The sequence below is a fragment of the Neopsephotus bourkii genome, unplaced genomic scaffold (genome assembly GCF_033783945.1).
Source record: "Neopsephotus bourkii isolate Nb327-2 ecotype Australia unplaced genomic scaffold, CSIRO-AGI_Nbou_v1 NB_1663, whole genome shotgun sequence".
NCBI classification, from domain to species: domain Eukaryota; kingdom Metazoa; phylum Chordata; class Aves; order Psittaciformes; family Psittacidae; genus Neopsephotus; species Neopsephotus bourkii.
In genome coordinates this window covers 7,712,182-7,735,070 of record NW_026902137.1, presented here as the reverse complement: position 1 = coordinate 7,735,070, position 22,889 = coordinate 7,712,182, and the positions used below count along the sequence as shown (strand labels likewise).

General features: G+C 37.0%; 1 protein-coding gene across 1 annotated transcript in view; it reads left to right on the top strand.

Annotated features, from left to right (window-relative positions):
• The window catches only part of NCOA3 (nuclear receptor coactivator 3), an 83,327-nt gene that overhangs the window by 39,149 nt on the left and 21,289 nt on the right, over positions 1–22,889 (top strand). The window contains exons 3-6 of the mRNA XM_061375387.1: positions 12,193–12,268; positions 19,058–19,165; positions 21,462–21,634; positions 22,011–22,111. Coding sequence (XP_061231371.1) covers positions 19,068–19,165; positions 21,462–21,634; positions 22,011–22,111 — 372 coding nt within the window. The 5' untranslated portion in view covers positions 12,193–12,268; positions 19,058–19,067. The remainder of the gene's footprint in view (positions 1–12,192; positions 12,269–19,057; positions 19,166–21,461; positions 21,635–22,010; positions 22,112–22,889) is intronic.

The following is a 22,889-nucleotide window of genomic DNA, read 5'->3' as shown; positions in this document are numbered from 1 at the left end:
GCTCCTTTGTACGCATAGTTTGTCACAGTGCACTGGTGGTCAAGCACTTCATTCATTTCTCTAAAATAAATTCTTTTTCTGGGTTTAGTTGCTTATTTTTGCTTGTTCATGACCTGAATAATTGTAATACGTTTTTCTTGAAGCAGTTTTGACAATTGGAAGTCACAGGTAAAGTTGTAGCTTTTAATATTTTTCATATGAAAATACTTCTTAATATAGGAAGGAAAACACAATTGCTTTTTTCTTCACATTTGTATGTCTCTTTCAGGCTGCAGTACTGCCAGGGTTTTTTTTCAAATCTCATTATATTTGCTCTTTCTCTGCAGACCCCAACTGTGACAGTGACATGAGTAGCAAAGCATCTCATTTTTCATTTAAACAGAAAAACTGATTCCATTCCCCAGCACTGTTAAAAGAAAATTTGAAAATATTGACAGTTTACCTTGAAATCTGACTGAAGAGAGAAGCAAGGACCTGAAATCCAGAAGCCACCTTTTTTTTTTTAAATAAGAAGAGAAACATGACTTGTAATTTATACATAGTTGTAAAAGGGAAATTAAAAAACACCACCAAAACTCAGAGTTGCACAGTTCAAGGTGTCACTGAACTCTCTTCACTCTTCCTCTTTCATTGACCACTGGCTCATAAATGGTTGAAGCTTTGACTTTTCGAAATATTAGATGTTTGGAATGATAGTGCTGTGGTTATCCCCTTAGTCTCTCTTAGGCTTAACGTATTACTAGGTAATCTTCCCTGTAAAGCTCTGTCAACAAACCTTAGTAAAATCACATTTCATACTGGTAAAGAAGTCTCCATACAAGTTTTTTTTGAGTAAAATAGGTTATATGGATAAGTATATTTTTGCCACTGCACTAAATCAATTAAAAAACCCCATATATATATATATATATAAATACTTCTAAAAGTTTTAACAAATGTAAAATGTCAGGCAATACTAGATCAGTCTGGGGATCATACAGGTTACAGTATGTCTGTGCAACTTTCTTCTTCCTCAAATAAGCTTTCCCTGTTGAGAACCATACCATGTGGGCTGGCTTTCTGCAGACTTTGTTTATTCATGTGCTCAGTGATACTTATCCTTTAGCATAGCTTTTGCCATCTTACTGTGGATTGCAGATAGTTGAGGCATGAGTGTCTGATCTACTGGTCCATAGCTCCTGAGAGTCCCTCTAGATTTTTTTTATGCCGGTAGGAGCTCCACCAGCCACCTGCAAGTGTTCTGATCCAGCAGCCATTGGTGATGAGAGATTGTGCAGTTTGGCTGTTCTAAAGATGCACATTTGAACCCCTTTTCCTATGAAGGGTATTTGATGACAGATTGATACCACCACTGTCTGGTTTAATTCTTCCTCTATATTTCCTTAAAATTAATTTTGCTTCTCCAGCCAGTTTGTTACAAAGAAATGCTCTAAGTGGGGTTCTCTCCAGTGTCTTTGGTTGTGAAGGCTCCCATGAAGAGATTTTCAGAGCTATGACTTTATTCTCTCTGTATGCCCTTTTTATGCCTTGCCATGAGGAGGTGCACTGTCTCTCTGGCTGGCTTCCTGCTTCTGATGTGTTGTTTAAATATCTTTCTATTATCAGTTGGAGTTGGGTGCAAGGCACACTTCTTGTTCTTTTTTTAGTCCCGTATTTCCTGTTTACATTCAATTTACCGTGTTCTAGGGGTGTTTCAGTTCTTCCCATGCAGACAAGCTTTCCACTTTTAAAATGCTTTTGTTCTCTGCTCCAAAGGCTGTGTAGGTGTACCAGCTATTACCCAGAGTTCACTTGAGAGCCAGCATCTTTTTTGTCTCTCTCCCTCCCTCCCTCCCTCCCTCCCCATTGTCATCACGGTACAGTCATCCAGTGACAATGTAATCACTTTTCCATCTTGAGGGCTGGTGGTGTGTGGTGATGTCCTTGCATATCACTGGAGATGTGTAAATTAATATTCCACACTGCTTCTAAACTGCGTGTTGTTTATAAAACACAACCAACCGTATAGGAGTATAACACCATCTTTGAGAATGCCTTTGATTTGTGTGCACAAGCATTAACTGATTCCTGTGCTGGCTTCCTCCCGTCCCCCCCATTAAAACCATTTAAGATATTTCATTTTAATACTTTGAACTGGAGCTCCAAATGATGTGATAGAATGAGTGAATACAATATTGTAATGTGCTAGCAATTTTAGAATACGTGTGTCATGCAGTCTGTATGTCTTTCTGTGGAAAAGGGTTTTGGCACAATTCTACGTAGTTTTGGAAATTAAATGTTCACTCAAGTAGCACAAGTCTTAAGTTTTAAAAAAGCTGGGAATTTGAGGTGATTGCAATACTCAGTCTTTTTATAGTGCCAATGTGTGTTCCTACTAAAAAAGTCATATTAAAAATTAAGCTTAAGATTTGGAAGGCATTTTTGAATTAGTTCAAAGCAGAGTAACTTAATTTTAAGTAATACTCCTGTTGGTCTTATAGCGATCCCTTAAATACTGTATCAAGTTTGGAATGACATTTAGAAAGTCTTCTGTATTTTAATCTGTGAACATCTGGTGAGTTCTAGTAGGAATTTGATCTTTTTTGTTTTCTGCTGTCTTCAGTATTTCTCTGAGGTTCTGATCTGCTTTCTGTGATGGCCAGGCAATAATGTTTTTTGAGGTCCATAGAAATCGTAGGCTCTATTTGTTCCATGGATTTGCCCTTTTGTTTGATTTCTTTTATAAACTGTGTCCATCATATCTAGGCAGTTGCTTTTTCTTCCTCTCCTGCAAAGATTTGCATTTTCTTTTCCTGTTTCATGACTTCTGCCCAATTCTTCTAAAAGCCAAATTCAGCTGAGAAATCCAGCAAGAAGCAGACTAATTTAGTTATGGCACCACATAATGCTTCCTAACTACATTTTACAGAATTATTCACATCTTTATGTTGCAAACAAAAAGGCTTGCCAGCCTTCCTCCCCCACCCCTGCACTATAGCTGTATAAGGCGCCTATTGTCTCCATTCACATTGAGATGTCACAGATGTGTTCACTCTTCTGGGTTCTTTTCTCTCTTGCAGCTCTAATGACCACTACTCCTTTGATTCCTTTCTCAGGCAAATTGGCATAGGCTATACAAAAAGAAATTTAGGTCACAAATAATCTTTAAATTATTCTACTTGAGTGAGAGGAAAGATTGAGCTGACTGTGGATGTGGATGTTCTGGAAATGCATGGCAAGATATGGCAAAATTTGTTTCATCCAACAAATACTGTTTTGTCATCCCTGAGATCTTTGACTTAAGAGTATCACCAAAGGTGTGTGCAATTTTTGTGCAAAATTTAAGTGTGTAATTGAAAGAGAAAACTATATTTAAGCTTTTTTTCCCCCTAAAGTTGGAAAGCAGGTGTGTTCATCCCTACTGTTAAAACAACTATGAGTATTAGGAATGACTGATATAAATAAATACTTTTACGTGTTTTCATTTCAAAATAAATATAGATATTTTTGTTTTATTTTGAGATTAGCTACTTCACTACCAGGTTCCCTGTCTGTCAGGACAGTGTATTTAAGATTTAACCCTACAGATGGATGTAGCATTCCTGGAAGTACCTGGTATCCCACATGTGGAGCCTTTTGGCTCCAAACACTGAGGTGTCAAGGAGGCAATTTGTGTTTGTTCATGGACCATATTAGTTGCACAGATAGGCAGGTGGTTGAGTTGAGCAGGCAGTAGCAGTCATCTTCTATTCATTAGAAATGATTTTTCTGTAAGCAAACACATTCCTTTTCACATGCCCCTAAGACATGCTATTTGTGTGGAGGAAAATCAAGCGCTTACAGAAACAGGAAACTATTTTGTGCTTTGCATTACATTTCTGAACTGTCTTGTTACCAACATCCTTTTATGGTTGGCTGCTTTATTTTCCAGTTAAAACTAGCATTGTGTTTAAAGTGTACTAGCAGGTCACACTTTTTCTCTCTTCTGTAGGCTGAGTTTTGCCTGTTGTCTATTCCTTTTAACTTCAAACCACCCAAAAGGTAAAAACCCACAGATACAGCATCATTTCTAGTTGTTTTACAGGGTGCTGTGATTAAACATGTTAACTAAGTTACTGAAGCTGCTTCTCATTACTGTTTGTTGTTGGTTTGCAACAACAGAATGCTATTCCCTCAAATATTTGTGCCCTTGAAAATGGTGTGTATTTCAGCTGGCTGTAAATTTATGACAGCAGGCCACAATTTATGACATCCTTTTCAAAGAGGGTAATCAATGCTTCTGTCCCGTGCTAGAGGCTTGGTATTGTGGGATGGTGTGCTTTGTAGAAATGGCTTTGAGTATTTAGGAAGAAGGACACAAATCACTGTGAGCATGTTTTGGGTGTGTTGTGTCCCAGTTCATCTGCTGGGGAGCCAGAGCACCATTGGCAAGGCATAGTTCTCTCTGTTTGTGTATAACACACCTACTAATACCAAAATCTATCTTTGAAGTGTCATAAAGACTGGAAACAAATATTTCATTAATCATTATGTGTTGCTTTCTTGGTATTTGTGCTGTGGAAGTCTTGAGAGATTGGAGTTTTCCAAGGTTAATATCAGAAACTAGTTTGTTGATTGTGTGACAAATTGTGTTCTTATAAATGCAGAACAAAAAGATTATTGTCTAGACACTAAACATCAAAGATTCTTGAAACTGCAGCACTGGATTGCATCCTTTGCAGACCTAATTTCGTGTCATTCATAAAAGTGAAAGGTTTGGGTTTTAGTAGTCAGAATCAAAAAGGCTCGCTCTGTTGATGGCCAGAACATTCCAGTACATTTTCAAGTTAATCTGATGTATTCAGTGTTCAAGTGTTTTCACTTCAGAGGTCTTTGTGGTAAGAACCATCAGTTTGGGTGAAAATGATCTTTTTATAGCATCCACCCAACAAAAGGTTAGCTTTGTTAGGTGTTTCCCAAATGCAGAAACAATTATGTTTTACTATTCCTCAGTCCTTCCACAAAGGCAAGGTATGACAGAGCTGTGTAGAAATACTCAGAAGCATCATGTCTCTTCTTTTTTGAGGATTTGTGGTTTCCAGCTGTTGATAAACTCGGGTGCTTCTTAATAATTATTCAAGTGCTGGGGGACAGCAGATGAAGTGAACAGACTGATAGGCCAAATGTATTAGCATGATTAATGACAGGGCTGTTAAAGGCAGATGAGCATCAACTTGATCACATCACCCAAGATGTACAGTTACCAAGAGTAGAATGGGGGAAACAAAACAATTAGGTCATTGCAAAAATGCTAAGTTACTTAACAGCTTTTAATTGAGAGGTTTTCTTTTTAAATATGCAAACACAAAAAGAGTGGTTAAAGTGCTTTTACAGCTATGCAATTCTAATTAAAAATATTTTTACCCTGCAACTTGACACTTGAAAATTTGCTCCTTCAGATAAGCAGTTTTCTTAATAGCCAATCTCTATACCTACTGAATTGGTGAATACTTCCAATTCATATGCACAATTCAAAGACTGGAAATACTGGGGGTGAGCATCCATTACTAGTAATAGCTGTAAAATGCAAAAAATTTAATCTGTTTTGAATGCGTTTCTGAGTATTGCTTTCAGAAGTTCAAAAGCTGGTATTAAGCTTGGCATCTACTTGATGGAGATCAGGTGTCAGAAACTGATAGTGTCTACAGTAAATGTTTCACTCTGTCAAAACCAGTCAGTTTTTCCCGTTGTCTGAAGGCATGTTGGTATTGTTAGAGATTTTGAATCAAATGTAAAATGACTTCTGTCTCTAAATTTAAGCTTGCAATGGACAGGTTTTTCCAAGGAAATTGCTGATACTTTGCCTAATTTTTAACTGCTGCTTTGGAAAACTGTTCACATTATAAACATGGTTTATATAAAACAGTTATCTCTGTAAAATGAGTAAGATTTTGGCATGATAGGCTCTGATTCTAGCAGTGCCATAGCACTAAATGAGTTAATGCTAATTGTAATACTATAGCTGTGTTGCTCTCGACATCAAACACGCAGTCTTCGCTGTCCTGAGACCTTGGTAGAGTAGAATGTGTAGGACAAAATATTGTATGCGTATAATATATGAAAATGTACATGAACCCATTCAGAGTCACAGGAAGAAGAATAGACTTGCTGATGGCACATTTAGAGCTTCAGGAAAAGGAATGGACTTGTTGATGACTTGGAGAAGGATCCATGTGTATGTAGTGAAACAATCTCAGTTTAGTTGATTATATTTCCTGTTTTCACCAAGAACTTTATAAGTACTCCCTGCTTCTGAAGTGTCAGTGTACAGCTACCTCAAGGAAAATAGTAGTTGTTGCTACTGAAACTTGCCAATTGAATTCTTACTGTATTGAAGCTATATTTGGGAAGTTTTTTCTCCATTGTGAAAGAAAACTAATTTCTTAGTCATTGTTAAATTAATGTAAGGGCTCTTGTGTCTTTATTAGATCACGTTGGACAATGTCTCTGTCATCCTGTTACATTCCAGGAGCTGCTCTGTTCTACAAGAAAAAAACACCCATAGTGTTGGGTGATTTTTATTTTTTTTCCCCATAAGAGTTGTCCCAATTTTATAAATTGTGCTGTGAATCCCATCTAGTATCTACTAACAGTTATTGCTTTGCATTTGCATTTGATATGATTGTCACTTAGTTTTTGCCAGTCATCCGTTTGCATTGGACTTCATAATGACAGTGATTAAAGTTTGTACTGGAAAGGTAGTTAGATTATTGTAATGTCTCAAAATTGTGTAAGAATTGAATTCATATATTGATAAGGCATGAAACAACCTTTCCTCAGGTAAGTTGAACTTAGAAGCGATTAAAAAGACATAAATAATGTTTTCTGATATTTATGGTCAAACTGATAGTTTCATATTCTAAGGCTCTTGGTTGATGTCCTTTTCTAATTTAGAGAGATTTTGTACTTTGGACTGATCTTTAAATAATTTAGGACTACATAATTCCATTTTAGCAAATTATGTGAATAAATTCAAGCTTACTTCCTAATGAAGCTGACATGGTAATATGTAGAGACACGTCCTACAGCTTTTGCATTCTTCTTGCTAACTTGCAGATTATGTCATGTGTTAATTGGCATGGAATCACTTATGAAGTGGTTGTGTATAGAGCTGGAAAGTGATTCTTCCGCGATGTTGATATTCTCCTGTGAGCTCTGGCAGGGGTATTTTGTCTTGCAAATGGAACACTTACATAAATATTCATGTTTATTTTATTTTTTTTTTCTTTAGCATTTAATTGCTGTTAGTAGTAGTAGAGGGGCTTGTGCACTGGTCACAGTACAGTCTCTTTCCATAGCACCCACTGTTTCTGGAAAGGATGGTGGGAAGAAGCGTTTTCCACTTTTAGAACTGCATTAAATATTAATGTAACACCTAAGTAGACCACGTGTATTTGAGTCAACTACTAATTTGCCTGAGTTTCTTCTGCTGTTAAAACGTCTGGAGGTTCAGAAAAGAATTGTGGTAGCCTGTGCTTTCTTACCAGTTCAGCAGTTATCAAGTCTCCCTTTATGGTAGCCCAGACATCATATCCTATTTCTCTCTTTGTGGTATTTGAGCTTGGGATTTCTTTTCTTTCTATATGTATTTTTTTCAATCTTCAATTAATTTTTAAGTAACTGTTGTTACTAACTCTTCCAATACAAGTCTATAAGGATTTACCCATGTTAAAAACATTCTAAATATGTTCTAAAACCACTCAACTGATGCTAGTAGCAATATTGAAAGACCAAATTACCTCTTCCAGTACAGTGGCTTGGAAATAAATTAAGATTGAAGCCCTCTTCAGTATTATTTTGGCCTGCTGTTTTTGAGCATGCAGATTCTTGCTGCCAGCCTCATGCAAGTAGGTGCTGTGGCTGCATCATGTCCATTTGCCTTTCACGTACAAGAGCTGTATCCTGACAAGCATGTCTAGCCAAAGAAGTTGGCTTTTCACAGCTGAGTTACGAGGGCAGCAGTTGTTCTGAGTCTAAAATGTGGCTCACGTGTCTTTGGACCTGTGATGAGACGCAGAAACCACTTTACCACAGGGCTTGGTGCGGAAGCTGATGGGTGAGAAACTTTTACAAGTGTTCAGCAGTATATGGTGGAGGTGTAAGCATAGAGACTAGTCTTTTTTTATAAGTGAGTTCACTGGAGCCCCCCTTTTCTCTTTTGTTTTATTTGTTATAGCAGGGTCCTGTATCTATTGCTGTGACTAGAAACAGGGATGTATAGGAAACAAATTAACAAGTAATGACACTTCAGAAATAGAGCACACGCATTATTTATCAGAGGAACAGGAGACGCGCTCTGAGTGTGTGCCTCTGACCATCCTTTAACTGAAAGAGTCCTGTCATATTAATATATGCAAAGTGAACAAGGCTCAAGTTAATTGTCATGTCTGAAAAATAGCTCAGGAGTGCATAGTGCTTACTAAACACTGCAGGGGAATTGGTAAATGAAACCTGACAAGGCTTGAAGAATTATAGTCTCCCTAAGACAGAAGGTTTAATACAAAAAGGATGTGTGCTGAGTTAAGATTATTTAACATGTTGCAACAAGGTGTGTGCTTCACTGGCCACGAGAGGTTTAATTTTTTTATTTTTAACTAACAGCCCTGACTCAGTGAAGGCTCCAAGGCAGTTATTTATTATCTCCTAAATGACCTTTTTGGCTGATGGGGTGGGGAAAAAAAGAGCAGAGAATGATCAAACACGTATATTTTGGAAGAGTACTTTTAGTTATTGTACTGATGGAAGCACTAGATTAGGATAGTGAGATATCAGTATAATTTGCTGTTTGCTTCATAATGTAAGTATAGCTGCTTTAATCTTAAATGATAAGACTTTCCAGTACAAAAATAGAGTACACCAAAACCTCTGTTAACTCAGTGTACTTGAGTCTCTTTAGCTATTTCAGTAGTTTGTACTTTCAGATTCACAAAGCTGTAGCTGAAGTTCATTGGCATTTTATCTGCTGCAATTTTTCCCTCTGCCAGAGGTTTAAAAATATGTTGGTTTTATGTGCTGTAGTTGGAAGTGTATTTGATTTTTTCTTAAACAGGCTCATTAATTACTTCTGAAACATTTAAAGAGGCTTACAGAGACTGTCCTTGTCACATCTTCTTTCAAAAAATAACCATTGTGTTTGCCGTATCTGGCACATTTGACTATGAATATAAAATATGTATATTTTTAACCTTAAGAATGGTGCAGCCTTAACTGTCTGTTATATTGTTGTTGTTGTCTGTGCCACAGGCAATAATATGCCTTGTCACTTAGCTATCCCATCCACGCTCTAATGTAATGTTCCTTCTTGTATGTGTTTTAAAAATTGAATTGAAAACTGGACTGTGTGTAATAATGAAAATTAAATTTGGTAGCCAGGCTCTGCTGGATGCTCAGTTTCTCTTTGGTGTAAACTGAGTATCTCTGTAGATCATTCTGAAGGTGGGGACATAAGTTGAAGGTCACTGTGTTGAGCTTATGGAGATGAAAACCTATCAAACAGTGTTTTTGTTTGAGCACTCGTGTTTTTTTGGTTGAGCAGGTTTTAGACAGGAAATGGTATGCTCACGTGCTGAAAGTGGTACTGGGACAGTGAGAGCTGAGGGAGAAGCTGTTCCTACAGCCCCAGATGCTGAGCTTTTAGAAGAATACTGAGACTGGCAATCACTTGGTACACGGCTGTGCTTTGATATTCTAATATCACTCTGATACTCTAATAGGCACTGTAATAACCTAAACTAATTCATGTGAAGCAGAACAGAAACAGTGTTGAAGTAAAATATTTTCTGTATTAAAAAGGTTAAGGAGTTGGCTGTTACCTCTGTACTCAGAAGAGGAGGCATGTAGTAGGTTTAGAGTAGGGATAACTGAGTTGAGTGGTCAGTTTTCAGTATGTAAAAGATATGGCTTTAATTAGCAAGAAAAGACCAAGTAGTATTGAAAAAGAGGGATGAATTTTATTTTTTCATTTAAGTCATATAATGGTTTGGGTTGGAAGGGGTCTTAAAGCTCATCCAGTTCCAACCTGGCCATGGGCCGGGACACCTTCCTCTAGACCAGGTTGCTCCAAGCCCTGTCCAACCTGGCTTTGAACACTTCCAGGCATAGGAAAGTCATCAGCCTCTCTGGGCAACCTCTGCCAGTAGATGATAACAATGTAATGACTTATTAGATTATAATATTTTAATAACCTGTTTTATTTATAGTGGTAGTAACTTGAGGTCAGATTTACTTTTGATATATGGCAAAATTTTGCTGTATTGTATTTTGTCTTAACTTTATGGTTTGCTGGTAGGGTTTTCATCTCTCCTTCAGGTTGGTTTAATTTCATCCTGCTCTGTGAAACACAATTCAGAGTGTCTGTCTGGGTTGTCCTGCAAATTGACAGTGCTAATAGGATGGGGCTCTGCAACATTTGTCCAGACCATTAAGAGCCTTCAGATTGTTCAGAACGTTAACTTTTAGTTACTTTACTGCAGTACTTCTTTGGGAAGTTGTATTCCCTCTGTTTAAACAGCTCATATATTGACATCCATTGAATTAATATTTATTTGAGAGGAATATGAAGGGAATATTCTAAAGCTAATTTATATAGTGTTAAGCTTTTTATGTGGTTTTCAATTTAACACATATTCAGGGTTCTTCTCTTTACCCTTGCATATCCAGTCATACAGAATTATTTTGATACGTGTGGGTGTTGAATCTTCCACCTTTAAGAGATTTTGTGATGTTAATTTCTCCTACTTGGATCAACTTCTCAGTGAGACCCGTTTGTGATTCTCTTTAACAGCTTTTGTTTATCCAGTTTACCAAGCTGTTGTAGAAATTTGATGGAAAAGCTTGCACGAGACAGTAAATGTGATTTATAACCTTTTTGTTTAATAAATTCTGTCCAATGGAGATCTCGGAAAATAGCCGTTGTTTGGCTGTAAGACCATAGCCAGATAGGAAGCTATCACTGAGTGTAGTGTAAGTCTGGTTTTACAGAAATGAACAGCTGAAGGATTTAATTTTCTGTGATATCCTAATGTTTTTGATACTGCATCATAATATATCTTAAACCTCTTTTTCCTTCTATTTTTCCTTGTGTGTGCTTTTGTTCTGGTTTCCATGATTAGCAGAGGTTGATTTAGCATAAAATGGTGTTACAGAAGTCTTTAATTAGGAGACAATTTACTCTTGATGCTTACTTTTACGTGACCACGTTGTCAATCAACCTTCTAATTGGTAATTCCAGTTGGTATAAATAAAGCTACAATCAGTATTGTCAGAGGGATGGTTAAACCAGCAGATGAATGCACATGCAACCAGTTGATACGAAAAGCTTCAGTTTAATTTCTTAAGAAGTGTGGTACTTGAATAAAACTCATTTACCTGCCTGCTGGTGATTACCTATTAAGTAGTCTGGGTAAAAGTATCAATTTGGAAACTCTTGATTTTGGATAGGACTATGGTGTGTGCTTACATGTGAATGGCTCATAAATAATTCCCAAGAGCAATTTATTTTTCTAATTAGCTTCAACAGCCTCTGCTTTACGTAGTGCCTTAAGCAGTTTTCAGTAAATCATTTCAATCACACAGCTGTTGTTTAAAACTTTTCCTAAGTTACTGTAATCCTCTGTAGAGACCCAGAATCCCACTAATTAGTACACTTAATCATACCTTGTATAAAATGCATGATAATGTGGATTAATCATTCCTACAATTTCACACAGAAACCTGAGTGAAACTGAAATCAGTTTGCTATTCTCAGGTGACAGTTATGTACCAGGCAGTGTGCACAGGCTGACATAGTGGCTACACAATGAAGTTTTATATGCCAGTCATAAGTTTGCAAAAAATTAATTTGGGGCTGCAGCTTTTATATTAAGACTCAAAATTGACTAGGATCAACCATCTACAGCAGTTTCATTATTTCTTTCAAAGTTTAAAAAAAAAATTATTAGGTTTCAATATATATTTGGTTGTGAAAGGAGATCCAGCTTACCTGTGACATTTGTGATATTAAGACTTTTGAGCAGATAGCTGAGATGACAGTTGCAGTGATTGTGAGTTTTAAAGTCATTTGACATTAAAATAGCTCACTGTTGAGTGCTTACTTTTGGCAAGTTTATTAATATTAGATGTAAAAATTCAAGCAAGCTTTTTTTCTTTTTTAATAAAGCCTTTTTTGTTTTTCAGGATGTGACTTAAAATGACTTCTGATTTTGAAGGTCCTCTGAAAAATACGCTGTGCTTGAATGTTTGCTAAGGACAGGTAAGTGACTGATTTCATAATTGACCTATATGTACCTGGATAGTTATTACATTATCTTTTTTAGAGCTGTAATTTACAAATTGTACATGCAAGTATATGAGGCATGTTCTTAAGAAGAGGAAAAAAGGAAATCACCCTCCCCACCCCTTTGGTTCCCTACTGTCATCAAGTGAATTTTCCAAGTTTGTTTTCTTGCTGAATCCTGTCTGTGTAGCTGGGAACATCAGTTGTTTCTGTTGTCAGACTTGTAATAATTAGAATCTTTGCACAGTTCCAAGAATATTGTGAATCAGAAGTTTCACTGGAAAGCTCTCATACTTCTTATATATGTGTATTTGAAGGAAATGTAAGTTTGAAATAACAAGTTTTCATTAAGAACACAGAATTGCTGAATGGAATTTCCTCTAGTTTTATTTATGTCAAGTGAAATTTAAATATTTGGGGCTTCTCTTAGCATAAACCAGCTATTCCATTAGAGTTTGCATCGTAAAAAATTGTGACTCATCTTCTGGTTTTTTGAAAGCAGGGTTATATTTAGTATTTTGACATTACATACAATTAAAGAAAAATCCAGACCATCATCATGATTCATTGGAAAGGACTGATTTGATTGAATTCTTCATAATTGGTTTATTCTGCGGAACACTAAGAACCAGCTTATGCTTTTTCCCTAGCAAATTTTTCAAACAAGAAGTCAGCTTAGACAGATGAGCTTCCAAGCATTGAAGATAAAAGTACATGTGTTTGGTACAGGAAAAAGTTGATGGCTTCATGGGACCAAAGAAGTATTAAAACTGTTTTTATGGAAATAATACTTTTTTTTTTTTTTTCCAAATAGTTTGGGTATGTTTTAAATTAGTATTGTATAGCTGTGCTTTGTGGGGTTTGGGGTTTTGCGTGTGTGTGTGGTCAACAATTGCAGCTAAACAAACATAAAAACTAAATCTGAAGCATCCAATTGTTTGTATTTTTGGGCCCCTGTTAGGACAAACCCTTCCCAGTTGTCATGTCCTGTTTGGTGAATAGGTCTTTCAGCTGCAGCTACTGAGAACAGGCACAAAGGGATAATGCTTGAGTTTCAGAAGGAAACCAGTGCTTTGAAAGACGAACTACCACAAAGTGGTCCAGTGGGTGCTGTTAAGTTAGTAGCTTTCCAGTTAGTGAGAAGATGAGGTAAGACCAGGGAAGAAACTATAATACCAAGCTAAAACATTTTGCATACCGTGCTTAATATTTCTCAATGTCCTTTTTACTTGAGTGCTGTCTAGGAAATGGTTTAGGAGCTTTCCCAATTTCAAACCTACTCTATTGTCAGCATATACATCCTTTTCTTGGTAGTCCAGGCCAGAACTGTGGAAGCTAATTTTATTTATTTTTAGCCTGTTAAAATATCAAAACGCTGACAGGTTGCAAAATACTAGTCCTAAATGCTGATTATTCTTTTAAATTCTAGGTCTTTGTCTGGAAGGCTGTACATGTATTGTCACAATAATTACTAGAACTTGTTTCATGTGCAGAACTTGGTACCTTTTTAACAATTCATCTATATTTTTCACTAAAAATGAATAGCCCTGACCTGTGAACAGTATTACAGTATGTTGCAAAGGATGTAGATGTGCACCTTATTAATAATTACAAATGTTTTTTTAATGCACATACTGATTAGCAAAAAGGTCTTTGTTATTTTTATGGTTTTTTGTTTCCCATTTTTGATAAGTGAGAGAGTTTGGAAAAATTTGGGTTATATATGAACTCAAGTAGTAATGCAGAAACTAGTACTTAGTGTTGGCAAATAATCATGAAAGTCTGGAAGTTTGAACCATGTTTTACATCATCTTGGTTCTTCTCGAACTTGCCTTGAGTATAAACTTTGGAGGGCTCTGAACATATTTGCTTCTTTTCAAATTTAAGATTCTGTTTCATACAGATGTATACCTGTCTCTATACGTACAGATGTATACCTGGCAAGAGACAGGATTTTGTTTTTCAAATAACTTTTGAAAAACCATATTGGGCAGAATAGAGTGTGGCTTTGTGTCATCTCTTCAATAGCTAAGTGGAATGTAGCATAAAATGCTTTTATTTTATTAACTGCTTGGTGAAAATAACCAGGGATTCCAGTACAGTGGAGCAACATGGACAGTTAGAAATTAATATTAGTTGCTCATGCTGATGTCATCAGACTAGCAGACATTTACAGTACTGTTCCCTACCTGGCCTTAAAATTTGGCAGTCCCAAGAAATTCTCTCTATAAATGATATAAAGTAGGAACAGATCAGTTTTCCATAAATCTGGTTGTTTATCACTGGATAGAATTTCTATTCAGCATTTCTTCATCGTTCTATATAATCAATCTGCTGTCGCTTTCTGCACTTAAGCAAGTACTTGTATACAAATTTAATTAAAAATACATAGTAGTGCATATTGACAGGCTCATAGTACTGTTATCATAATTATAATTTAACATGATTTCTTATATTTGGCTGGCTTTATGTAATAATTGAGTTATTGAGTCAAATTCAGCTAGGTTTTGGGTGTATTTTAATTATACAATAGATAAAATTTCACTGTGTAATTCTTCAAAAAAATGCTTTCTTAGGTAGGTAATACTGCATACTGTAACTAGCAGAGGAGTCAGCGTTATAGGTTCATTGAGCCAGAAATAGTGCAATTTCCTCTTAGCTCTGAAAGTAAGTTTACAAAGATGGCTGTATTGAACTTTTTTGCCTCTAGTAGTAAAAGTGCATGAAAGTTTAAACTTTAGAAAGCAGGGATTTAGGGCTGTCTTCTGAAATAATGATTAGCTTCAGGAAAATGATGCTGGAAGGGCTGGAGCACCTCTCCTCCGGAGACTGCCTGAGAGAGCTTAGGCTTGTTCAGCCTGGAGAAGGCTCAGGGGAGACTACTTAGAGTAGCTTCTACTGCCTAAAGGGGCCAACAAGAAAATCTGAAGAGGGACTTTCTACAAGGGCCTGTAGGGACAGGCCAAGGGGAATGGCTTTAACCTGCCAGAGGGGAGACTGAGATGAGCTCTTAGGCAGAAGTTCTTCCCTGTGAGGGTGCTGAGCCACTTGTACAGGGTGTCCAGAGAAGCTGTGGCTGCCCCGTCCCTGGCAGTATTCAAGGCCAGGTTGGATGGGGTTTGGAGCAACCTGCTCTAGTGGAAGGTGTCCCTGCCCTTGGTGGGTATTGGAACTGGTGAGCTTTAAGGTCCCTTCCAATACGAATCACTCTGATTCTGTGAAAATACCCCCAAAATAGATTTCCTTTTGGAAAAACTTTTTAGCTCACTGGAAATTACAGGTTTATATTGAATGAATAAATGTAACACCTGGTACTTTCTAACTGGTGATTTCTTTCATTATTAACTCACTGAATAATAGCTTCTTTTGTGAATATTTCCTGTAGGAGGGAAATTAGTTTGACTGTTAACAATTTGTACTGTAAATCCATCTGTATGGGGAAGCAGCTTCTGTAATTTCCTTAGCTAAACAGTTAGAGAGTTGTTCTAGGCACTACATGCCTGCCCAGGTTGTAATGATACTCTTAGGGAAAGGAAAATACATGTACAGGGACTCTGCAGCTTCAGGCCTGAATAAACTATCACAAGTTATTTGGGTGTAATAGTAGGGAAACAGCCTACACATATTACCTAATTTTTCCTTCCTTCTCCAAGCTTCTATATTTAGGCATTGCAAGATTTTCTTAAATAGAAGCAGGGTTGCATTCTCTGATAGGTATCATGTCTCTGAGACAAAACATAGTAATTTTTGTTTTTCTATTTAATCATATTGTTAGTTATCTGTCAGTAGAGGTGGATGTTAAAACAGCAATGACATTTCATTCTAAATCATTTAATGCAGCCCTGTTACCTGTGTAATTACATTCCATTGAAATGTCTGTCTCCTAGCTCAAATTTTCAACTATTTAATGTATTTTAAATCTTTCCTTCTCTTAAATAGAATTTACTCCTGGCTTCTGACGTACTTGCTGTGCCCACACCCTTCCTGAGCTATCCTTAAGCCTTATATTTTAAGCTCTTCCTTTCTTTTTCCGCAGTGGCTCTTAACCCTGCATCTCTGTGCTCTGCCTTTGAATGCAGTTCCAGGGAGGGAGGCACTAGTCCTGGAGTGTGCGTGTGTCACCTACAGAATGACTCCAGGACTCAGTCTTAGCTATGAGCTCTGTAGGCACAGACCTTATGAGTCATATGTTCTGCGAGCTTCAGATAATCAGCTGCTTTTCGCATGATCATAGCCTGTTTGTGTTATCTGGGTTTGGAACTGCTTATTTGTTCAGATGAGTAGTTTTTCATTCCGCTGCTTAATTGTACAAAATGCAATCTCCGCAGTTGCTTAGTGCTACACTGTCATCTAGTGGCATAACAATATATTTTTCTTGATCTTCACCAAAGGTGGGCTGCTGTAAATGTATTCGAGAGGTTTTCCCCTGGAGGTATATACGGTCTCTCTGTATATTGGGTTTTGTATAGTCCCTCCATGGCATCCAGGTTTTGTATCAAATATTTAGATATAAACCAAATGTCTCATCTATGCCTATGCAGTCCTTGACTTCAGTTACAGAGTTGGGCATCTTTTGGAATTGTTTATTTCAAATGCAAGGTTATGTTTCACTGTTGTTTTTAATTTTATTGTGATGTACAAAGTATATTATCTTTCCTCTCCTGATGTCTGTCAATTTGGTGAAGACTGGTTATGAATACAATTTTATGTCAAGTATTGTAACATTTGCTTAGCTGCAGAGAGAGCTCGTGCTTTAAAGAGATGCCATTTTACTTCTGAGCTTTGTACACGTGCCAGGGTAATCCAGTGTGTACTCCTCAGTGTGGCAGCACTCCTCTGTCCTGTCTAGCTTTCAAAGGTTGTACTGCTATAAGAATGGCCTTTTAAATTCCCCACCTGCTGACACCCTGCAATAACAGCATCAGCTATTGCAAGCAGCTCCCATGCTGCTTCATGCAAATATGTTCTTGTGTGTCTTTGCCCTTTCAGTTTAGACTTCAGAAAGAACTCAAGCAGTATTATATTTTTTGTCATAAAAAGCCAGTAAGCAAAAAAATCCAGTCAGTCAAGGTTAGTACATCACAAGTAATACACACACTTCTCTTCTTCAGATGTCTTGCCCTGGAAGTAGTTGGTTAGGTGCCTTCCTAAGGGTTGGTTTTGTTTGCTGCAAAGGTACACTGCTGACTTCAGTTTAACTAAGTTCTTGTTCACCAGGGTGGCCAGGTCCTGTTCTGCAGACATGCTTTGAGGCAGTTGGTGACCAGCCTCTAATATCTTAATGTAAACTTCATTTAGGTGAAAGTGTGTCTATCAGTTCTTTGTCCTTGTGATATGTGATCACCAACTTCAAGGGATTTTTCTTTTTTGAATAACTGTCGTAATGGTGGAGATCCATAAAGAGCTCTTTTTTTTTTTTTTTTTTCCCCAAGAAAGATTTATTAGTACCTGGGTTATATGTTATGGAAAAGTTTCTCCCCAGTTAAAGTTTATAACTGTCTTGACTGAATGCTTAGAATCAGTTACTGCTATTGCTGTATGTGGTAAAGAACTGCAGGCTGGACTAGACTGCATCCCTGCTTAAACAGGGCAAACTAAATTTACATTTAATATGGCAATTTCAGTTGAAAAGATGAAATAATGCTAAGCTTCTGGCTGCCCAGGTGTGTCATGTCATTTTGGTACAGAAAACCAAATACAAATTATTAGAACATTTTGCTTCTAATTATGTTCTAAAATACTCTGGCTATATAAATAGCGTAAATCCATTACAAAGTTGTTTTCTTCCCTCAGCATGTTGTTGATTGCAGCATAGCAGGATCTGGTATAGCTGTTGCCTCTGTGGTTGTGTTCCTTTTTCCTTTTGGGAGTGAGTGGAGATCAGTATTACGGATATATCATCTCCCAGGCTTGTTTAACATACCTAGACTTTAACACAAATAACCTATTATTTTATTGGTTATGGCCCAATCTTTGCTGCAGAAGCACTAGATTTGAAAGAGTTCTGTAGTCTTTGCTTGCCTTGTCCTCAAGGCTTTAGGAAAATGTTTTAGAAGGTTTAGCAAGAGACATGAAGTTAAGACTGTAGTAACCTGTTGAGCTAGAGATGGTAACAGTAATCTGTCAGCTTTATGCTGAGCGAGGCGTGAAAATCCTTTAAGATCCCTGATTTATTTCCAAGGATGTCAAGGAGCTGTGACTGCAGTGGTTAGATCACTCGAAGAGGAGAAGGGAGCATACAAAAGAGGAAATTTTATTCAACATCTCTCTACTTTCAGTGTTCTGGTCATCCATTTGTCATTACCTTAAGAGTATCACTTGTCCTTTTCTTTAATGGTGTCTAGCTTCATGCTTAGTATTTAACTCCATTTTGGCATAACATATTGAGGAACCACTTTCTTTTCAAGTTATCTAAACAAACGTTAAAACACTCAGAACGTTTTTATTTTCAGACAAGTTTGAGCTATACAGTGATCCCAGTATGATGGAGCAAAATTGTAAACATCTCAGAATCAAATTACATGCATTTTTTTTACACTGATTTTTGCTTACATTGATATAAAACTTTTTAGACCTCTGTTTTGGCAAAATGCAAAATGGAGTTTAAAAAAACAGCAACCAAATATTTTCAATAGTATAAAGGTTTATGGGTTTCCAGTAAAAATGCTCATAAATCTGATTAAGTAACTTATTCAGGAAAGTTCTCTGCCTTTGGAATTGATGTTTTGAGAGGTGTATTCACAATTTTTATCTTACTGCTTTTAGTTGCTGATGCATGGTCAAGATGAGTGGATTAGGAGAAAACTCCTTGGATAGCTTGACCAATGAGTCAAGGAAGCGTAAGCCATTACCTTGTGATACACCAGGTGCAAGGTAGGTGTATATAGACCTTTCTCTCTTTTTTTTTTTAAATGCTTTTAAAAAATAATTTTCAGGTTTTCTTTGCAATTTAGAATAAATTCTAACTAATAATTTTGTTCGGCTGAAAAATGCTCTAGGCTAATTTCTGTAGTGAACATACACAGCTTTACTATTATGTATAAATCTGCCAAAGCTGAACTCTGCTCTATAATTAGACTCTTGTGGAAATCCTGATAGGGTGAGTATATAAGGAATCACTGTTTGAAGCTGTGGTTGCAAGGCAAAAGAAGAAAAACTTCTTGCTTCACAGAAATGTCAAAGGCAGAATCTTCTATCTGGTGATTGAGTAATTACCTGTTTACTTCAAGTTACCTCATTCCAGGTGGTCGTGGTCAGTACAGCATACTGCAGTAGCTTGAGCTTTTTTTAACTTCCATTTCTCCAGACTAGTTCTTTGCAAGTTCCTCTGAAATTCTGGAGTTCTGTGCTGTCTTCCTGCCCCTCTGTCCTGGGTTCAGCAGTAGCAGTCATTTTTCTCCTTCTTAGTAGCTGGTGCAGTGCTGTGTTTTCAACTTTAGTCTGAGAACAGTGCTGATAACACACTGATGTTTTCAGTTGTTAACTAAGTAATGCTTACTCTGATCAAGGACCTTTTCAGTCTCGTGCTCTGCCAGGGAGGAGGGGAAGCTGGGAGGAAGCAGGGACAGGACACCTGACCCACACTAACCAAAGGGGTATTCCATACCACAGCACGTCATGCCCAGTATATAAACTGGGGGGAGTTACCCAGAAGGCCGAGATCGCTGCTTGGGTCTGGCTGGGTCGGCGGGTGGTGAGCAATTGCATTGTGCATCACTTACGTTTATTGTTTTTTTTTTTTCCCGTTAGTTTTATATTCTTTCCCCTTGTTATTTCCCTTATCATTATTATAATTGGTGGTAGTAGTAGTGGTTTTGTGTTGTATCTTAGTTACTGGACTGTTCTTAACCTGTAGGATTTACATTCTTTTGATTCTCCTCCCCATTCCTCTGGGAGTAGGAGGAAAGAAGAGGGGAGTGAGCAAGTGGTTGTGTGGTTCTGATTTACTGGCTGGGCTTAAATCATGACACCCTCATTCATCTCTGTAAGAAATTGTTATCTGAAGGACTCAGTTTTCTGTCCCTCTTCAGCCTTATTGCTCTCAACCACATGTTACTGTTTCATGTTCTTGTTCTCACAGAGTATTAACCTCTCTTGAATTTGTCTTCAGATTCACCAAATACCATGTATATTTCTCCCTTCCATATATGTCCTCACTGTCCCATGCTTATTACCTCCGTCATGCAGCAGACCATGTATGAGGTCCTCAGATTCTCACACTGTTATCCCAGTGTCTCTTTGTGAATGCCCTTTATTCCAATTGCTCTTTCTCCAGTGTCTGTCTGTTCATTCAGGAATTCTGGTTTTCAGGTTGTCACCCTTCATAAGCTTTTTCAGTTCTTCAAGCCCCTGCTTTGTCATGAATTTGTTTTCTCCAGTGTTGGTCCATCCATACACCCCTAACTCTTTCACTTGGTTTCTTCTCAAAGAATATTAATTCTTTTTTGATTCCCTCAGTGTGCGCATTTTTGCCTCTTTCCTTTCTCCTGAGTTCTCCTCCTATTCTTGGCATAGTTTGTGCATGACACTGTTCTCTCTGTTGATTTAGGCTGTAGATAGTGTCTTTACTCAGCACATTAACCTATGTAGGAAAATGGATTTCAGAGTGACTTTATCCAGCAACATTAGGTTGTCTAGGATTCTGCTTTTGTTGGATCTTGAGATGGCATTTTTGACCCGATGCCTAGAAAACTCTGAGGTATCACCTTCTGTAGTCATCTTGTCATCTCATTATGAGCAAACCAAGAATGTTAAAATCCTATTTCATTTAATAAATTACAAACAAATCTAAATTGACTTTGAAGGTTAAAATACACTTTCTGTATGACTTGGAATTTTAGAACAGGGAATTGCTGTTTTCATTAAATTTGATGGTAAGAGTAATCACAAGGAGATTTTATGGATGAGTAACTTTTTCTCACATCCGCTAATGATAAATTGGTACTTAAAATTCTTTAAAGAAAACCTCAAACACTAAACCCAATCAACAGCGTAACGAAACGCAACCCCCCATCATCCCCCCCCCCACATTTATGTTGTTTGGAAGAGTGACTACTACCTAAGCTTATGTAGGTAGGTGTTACACAAAGTATATTAAAGTTTACAGAGTAAGTACAGCTTTTGTATATGTTGGTATGTCAGTACATGAAATGATGTTTTTGGTTCCTAGCCTGACCTGCAGCGGTGAGAAACGTCGGCGCGAGCAGGAAAGCAAATACATTGAAGAACTGGCTGAACTCATATCTGCTAATCTGAGTGACATTGACAATTTCAATGTTAAACCAGACAAATGTGCTATTTTAAAAGAAACCGTGAGACAGATTCGCCAGATAAAAGAGCAAGGTACAATTCCCTTCTAAGCCAAAATAAATAATACAGCTTTCTTGTGATTCCTTTTCTAAAGCAACAGTAGTGATTTTACCATAGCATGTAACTGAGAATATCTTCATACTTTGACTTAAACCAGACCTTTAATATGTCTTACATCATTTTCTGTTTAAATAAGTATTTAGCATCATTTTCTCATTGAGAATATTGTCTCTAAAACTTTTTTTCTAGTCTTAAGCAACTCACAATATATGAGACCTCCTCTCTCATTCATGGGTTGTATTTCTGTTTTTGCCTTCACTCACACATTTTCTAGAACCTGGCTTGTAATACTAAAATGTGCTCTTCATGTGGAATGTTGCTTTAGTAAAATGTGTCTTTTGTGTTTCAGGAAAAGCAGTTTCTAATGATGATGATGTTCAGAAAGCTGACGTGTCTTCTACAGGTCAAGGAGTTATTGATAAGGATTCATTGGGACCTCTTTTATTACAGGCAAGTACAAATTAGGCCCTAGTAAATTTGCACAGAAACAGATATTTAAGGCAGGTGAAAATATTACAGTAAGGCCTGAAATCCTATAGAAATAAATAGTATGCAACTACTGTACCAAACTGTGATTGAAGCATCAGGAATAAAATCTTACCATTTTTTTCTAAATTTTGCTGAAGTTCTTTGTAGAAGGAAAGAGTAGAAGAGCATTTGGCTTTTTCTCATGTTCTTGTGTTTTACTTTCTCCAGCAATCATTAGCAAATTACTGCTAAATCAGTGCTTAGTAATACAAAGAATATTTTGCTTCTTTTGGGGGGATAGGTATTATGAGGATTTGCAAAGGCTAGAGGTGTGTGATGTGTATTGTGGTTTGTGTTTCTAAATTATGTCGCGTTTTAAACAAATGTTGCCATCAACTAAAATAACATCAGAATAACTGAAAAAAAGGTACACAGCAGATACCTTTTCTTTGTGCCTAGAAAACCAATCCCAATGTCCATTAAAAAGCACTTTTGAAACTTAATTATTTTACATAGGCTCTCTTATCTCATCACTCACTGGTGGAAGTGCCTTCATGCTCATGTCTTGCTACTTTCTACTGATTTTTTTCCTGTTTCAATTTGCCAGCTATTGAAATATTGTTACAGATTCATTATCTTGTGTTCAAATAAAGCAAGAATGAAACAAGAAGGCTGGTTATCACTGTGAAAGAGCTCAATGGAATAACAAATGAGCAAGTTAATTTTTAATATTGAAATCATTCCTTACCAGACACAATCT